Source organism: Lucilia cuprina, chromosome 6 (assembly GCF_022045245.1).
Source record: "Lucilia cuprina isolate Lc7/37 chromosome 6, ASM2204524v1, whole genome shotgun sequence".
In the NCBI taxonomy this organism is placed as follows: Eukaryota; Metazoa; Arthropoda; class Insecta; order Diptera; family Calliphoridae; genus Lucilia; species Lucilia cuprina.
In genome coordinates, this window is record NC_060954.1 from 43,596,798 (window position 1) to 43,602,797 (window position 6,000).

The 6,000-nt window shown below is 31.6% G+C and overlaps 1 protein-coding gene across 1 annotated transcript; it reads right to left on the reverse strand.

Moving 5' to 3' along the window:
- Positions 1 to 4,673: 4,673 nt before the first annotated feature.
- Positions 4,674 to 5,266, reverse strand: LOC111685290. Its single transcript, XM_023447543.2, has one exon. It carries the CDS (start codon positions 5,155 to 5,157, stop codon positions 4,993 to 4,995), a length of 165 nt encoding a protein of 54 aa, XP_023303311.1. The 5' UTR covers positions 5,158 to 5,266; the 3' UTR covers positions 4,674 to 4,992.
- Positions 5,267 to 6,000: the final 734 nt, after the last annotated feature.

Here is a 6,000-nt window from a genome sequence, read left to right on the forward strand (position 1 = left end):
CTATAGTCAATACTATAGACAGCTCTATAGTCAATACTATAGACAGCTCTATAGTCAAGGCTATAGACTGCTGTATACATAATACTATAATGAAGACTGTCCTTAGGAAGTACTCAGTAAGTTCATGTAAAAGATTTTTCCGATTTTATCCTTATATGGTAAATTTAATAATCGAAATAGAATAATAACACATTCCTTTCTTCATATGTTTCTTGTACATGTTTTAGTTTTATTTATTCCCTTTTAAAAACTTTTTAAAGTTTTAACAACAATTTTATATCCTTATTAGCCATGTTTTTTACCCCCACCGCCATATTTGCCTCCACCACCACCTCCGCCACTCTTCTTATAGGTTCCCTCGGCTAACATACGATTTGTTCCGACAATGGAAACTATCACCATAAATAACAAGATCAAATAAGAGAATTGCATCGCTTAATTGTTGTTGTAATTAGTTGCTGTTTTGAAATTAAACTGCAATTTCAACACACTCTGTTAGAAGTTTTTATAGTCAATTCGTAGAATCTGCTTTTTTGGATCTAACACTGATAAGAAAACGTTTGCTAATATTGTCATTTAAATGTTATTGCAATAGGAGGAGTATATTATTGTATAAATATTTTTAATTATTGCACAGAGTTTGAGAATAACAATAAAATACAATTAAATCATGATGAGAGATTTTAAAATATAGATAGAATATATAATATTAATGGTTATTGACATGTTTGCACGTTAAGAGCCATAGATTTATCGTATGAATGAAAACAGTCAAGTTGAAATATGTTAGTTCTGTTTAACGCAAGAATTTTGTTTAAGCAATAGCTAATATTTTAGTTCAATTTAATGTCTCGACTATGATCTTAACTATAGCCCTGACTATTGTCTAATCTGCAGTCCCGACTATAGGCTAATGTTATGTCCTTACGATAGCCTAATCAACAGTCAAAACGAATCTAATTAATAGTCCCATCTTTTGTTATTGTCTTTCTTATCTAAAGTCTCAACTATAATATAATCTATAGTACAACTAATATATAGTCCTGACTAGAGTTCCAACTATAATATATTCTATATTGTGGACTAAAGTTTCTTCTATAGTCTTAACTGTAGTCTCGACTATAGTCTCTACTGTAATCAACACTTCAGACGACTATTATCTATTCTAATGTAACGACTATAGTCCAGATTTTAGCATAATCTTTAAACTCGACAAAAGCCTATTCTTTAGTTTTTACTACAATATATAATAAAGTCTCGATTACATTCCATTTTAAAGTATATCTAAAGTCTCGACTATAGTCTCGTCTATTATATATTCTATAGTCCTGACTATAGTATCAACTATAGTCTATAGTCCTGACTATATTCTCAACTATAGTCTATAGTTTTCAATATAGCTTGTTATATAGTCACGACAATAGTATGTTCTATAGTCGAGACTCGATTATAGTTTTGTAGTCTCGATTATAGTATGTTTTGTAGTCTTGATAGTTTTTTCTACAGTTTTGTCTAAAGTTTTTTCCATATTCCCGTCAAAGTCCTTTCCAATATCTTCACAATTGTCGCTTCTATATACTCGATTAAAGTCTATGCCGCAATCATGATTATAGTCTGTCCTATAGACTCGATTCAAATCTGTTTCATATTAGCCCATTGTTGAGCCTTTATTCTGTTCTACGGTCCCGACTTTTATATAGACTAAGACCAAGACTAGAGTGAATATCACAGCAAATACTTATTGTCCATTGCGAATATAAACTGATATGTAGAGTTGCCTATAGCTTGATATATAATCCGATGAATAGTCTCAATTATAGTTCTAACTCCGTTATAGTCTCTACTATACTTTAATAGACATTTTGACTTTTTTCCTATATATATAGTATAGATTATTATCTGATCTATATAGGTACATGATGTTTAGACTCGATTGTAATATACTCATAGTCATGACTAACGCCCCATAAAATTATTAAAGAATTAATTTGTAATTAAAGAATATTTTTCCAAAATATTACACATCCAACTATCAAACACAAGGTTAAATTGCATTTTTAACCACAGTTTACTTACCTCAAGAATCTAACAACTGAGAACTACGAATTGACTATAAAAGCTGCAAACGTTAACTATTGTAAATATTTTCAATTTGACATTACAACTTGTTGCAACAACCTGTAGCTTAACAATGCAGTTTTCTTATTTATTTTTGCTGAGTGTAGTGATAATGTCGCTATTGAGTAACAGACAAATGTTGGCCGAAGGATTCCATAAGAAGGGCAAATATGGCAAACTTGGTAAAAAACATATCGATAATGGGAGTCAACACTGGGAGTAACATTTGGAATTGATGCTGTTTAAAATAATGAAAATAAATACAATATTAAAATCCAATCACTTGTGTATATTTAGATTATTTTAAAAAATTAAATCTTGTAACAATTTCAAACATTTTTATAGGTCTTCCAGTGTTTTTTGATTAAAAGGTTGATAGAGGAATATGGTCGGCAAACTATTTTTACTATATACTCTTTTCCATGTTTTTGGCACTAAAGTCCTAAAATTTTGTGTACTTATAAAATCTCCTTGAACTGTATTCATTGACTACATATGACTAAAACTATTTTAATTATAACTTAGGAATCTGGATTTTCCTCACTTAATGGGAATCACACCAAATATAAAGTAATTAAACTCACGTCAAATTAAAACAAAAATATATTAAAAATAAAACAAAATACTTAAATACTTAATACATGAGATTCATTTTAGAATAGGTGAGACAAAAGCCGATATCTTATGAATCTATTAATATCGCAGCAAAATCTTTACTTACCCGGTAAGTAGGCAAGTGATATTGGAAAGAAACTTACTTGTTTCTTTTGAGTGAATTATCTGAGTGGCCGTCAGTCGTTCGTAGAGTTTAGAGACAAGTGTTTCAAAACCCGTAGAGTTAAATATGGTATACCACAGGGCGGTGTCCTTTCCACCTACTATTTAAGTTCTACCCCTCCACAATTTGTTGAAGTTATATCGTATGCGGACGATTGTACCATTATGGCGACGGGCTAAAACGTTTATGAGCTATGCGATCGAGTGAATGGTTATCTCGGAGAAATAGTCAACTTCTTTACTGGACATAACCTGAAACTATCAACAGCGAAGTCTTAAGCAACACTCTTCACCACCTGGACGAATGAGGTAAACTTAAATTTAGGCATCGTAGTCGATGGAGCACCCAAATATCTTGGGGTCACCTTTTACACCTTTATCCCCTCTGCTCATGCCACTGCAATCACGCACAGATTGCGAAGCAGGAACAAGGTCCTCAAAGCGCTAGTCGGCAGCCTTGGGGTATGGAGTAAGAAATCTTGTTTGCTACCTATAAAACAATTGACCGGTCAGTTGTCACATATGCTGCTCCTGTGTGGTCTTCTTCGCTGAGTGATACCCAATGCATGCAAATAATATAATTTTATGCTGACTTAATAGTTCCTCCTGGGATGTCACCGGAGTAGTCATTCCAACTATAACATCACACAGTTTAATGCTCCCCCGAGGCTTGTCAGGAAGGAACTTCGTGTATACGAGTAAAGCATACGAAGATATGTGAAGCATCTTTTGGGTCAGAGTTCGTATACAGCAGCTATAAATGATATATATGGCCAGCATTTGATCAGTGTCCCCAGCACATATTCAACTACCCAGCCTACCCTTCCCCCCGGGAATATTATCCTTGATGACAGATCTTTGTGTAGATAGGTGCTACCAATACCTCTAGTCGACCGGGACTATAAATTGGTGTTTACAGTTTACTGTCTGGCTTAGTCCTTGCATATAATAAATGTGTCGTATGTTTATACCCTACACCACTATAGTAGGGAGGGTGTTATATGTTTGTGCTGATGTTTGTAACATACAAAAATATTGGTCCAATACCCACCTTAAAGTATACCGATCGATTCAGAATCATCTTTTAGCCGAGCATGTTTTTTTTTGGCACAGGGATGAAGCCTATCGAAAATGGTAGAAATCGGTCCATTATTTCACCTAGCCCCCATACAACCGTACCTCCCGATTTGAACTTTTTATGCCATAATTACGTTAAATATTCTGCTCTTTAAAAATTGGCAGAAATAAGTTTTATATAAGTATAAATGACACTGCAGATTTTCGTAAGGATCGGTCCATATTTGACCCTAGCCCCCATACAAACCCCCCTTCAAAAAATGTCTTAAACGTCTAAAATTGACTTGTCACCATTTGTATCGCAATGAAACTTAACAACAACTGTTATTTAGAAATATATTCTTTTCCCAAATTTACCGAGGATCGGCCCATATTTGACCTATATAAAGCCTCATTCAGAAATTTTAGAAATGGTGTAGGGTATTATATGGTCGGCCATGCCCGACTATACTTTCCTACTTGTTTGTTATACGGATGGAATTTCATTTTACTTTTTCATTAGACTTTAAGTAAGTAAAGTGTGATCGTGTGAAGTGCCCTTTACTAAACATTTGTATGGTATAATATAGTAAAATGTAGGGTATAATATAGTAAAGTATTAATTAAAGTATTAATTGAAATAAGTGGTAAATTTTCAACTAATATTTTACAAAAAATTTTCCTCTAACAATAATTTTCACAAATAAATGGAAAATAACATGTTTACATTGTTTAAACTCAGTTTATTAATAAATTTTTTTATAATTATTATAAAACTCAAACCGACACCGATTACAGATAAACACAATGGAATATATCAATGAATTTCAATTTCTACGTAAACAACAGCAAATTAATTAATTCAATTAAAAAAATTATATATTTAATTTTAATACAAAAACTTTAAATTCAAATTAATAAGATTTCAACAGTTTGTAATTTATTTTCACCATAACAATGGACCATTATTTTGCGATTATTTAATTTTTGCGGTGATGTACAGGAGACCTTTTGACGTGATAACGCTTCCTCAGAATTTAGCTAGCGTCTGTCAACTGCGTCGTTGTTATCACCCTCGGTTTTGGGACGTTTGGTGGTGGCTGGACGACCACGTGGACTGGGTAAGGGTTCAGCCTTTACTATAGTACCCATGGTGGCCAGTACAGCCAATAAACCGAATAAAAAGAAAATATTAAAAAATTTCATTTTGTTTTTAAAACTTTGATTTTGCCGAAAAACTAGTAAAATATTAAATGTTGTTTGCAAATTGTTTACTGTCAGTTCGTCATCTGAAATTCAAACCATTTTATACATTTCTATATTCCAAAAAAAAAATATTATGTTTTGTAATAGTTTAACATAAATCTTTTTAAGTGGAAATTATTTCTGTTTTAAATATTCGGAAAATCTGCCAACAACATTTAAAATTTTCTCCACAAAACTGTTTAGTATTTAGTGCATTTCCATTGTGTTTGTCAAGATTTATGTGTTTCAAATCGATTTAAATTTTCCTATTAATTGAGTTGTAAATTGTTTTCTTGTTTAATGTTTTTTTTTTTTTTTTTGAAAAGTTTTTGTTATTTTATTTTGTTGATATCAAACAATCAACATTAATTGCAATTGATTGTGATTTCTTCTTAATTTATTAGTTTGTTGTTTTTGTTTTTTTACGGTTTAATGAAAAGCGTTGTATTAAATCAGACAATCATTTAGATAATTAGTGTTGAAACTTTGTTATTTGTTGTTTTGTAATTATTTCGAAACGTCTCTGTTTAGAATACTTTATAATTATATATACAATGGGTTGTAAATCTACAATATTTATGTAAATTTAAACCCAAGGACATATGTACACCTTCCCAAAGAATTCATTTATCTATCAAATCAGGTTTTCGATCAAGGAAAAAACAGTTATTTTAAACTTTAGTATATAAACTTTAGGATTGTCTAGTCTATAGTCTAGTCTATAGTCTAGTCTATAGTCTAGTCTATAGTCTAGTCTATAGTCTAGTCTATAGTCTAGTCTATAGTCTAGTCTATAGTCTAGTC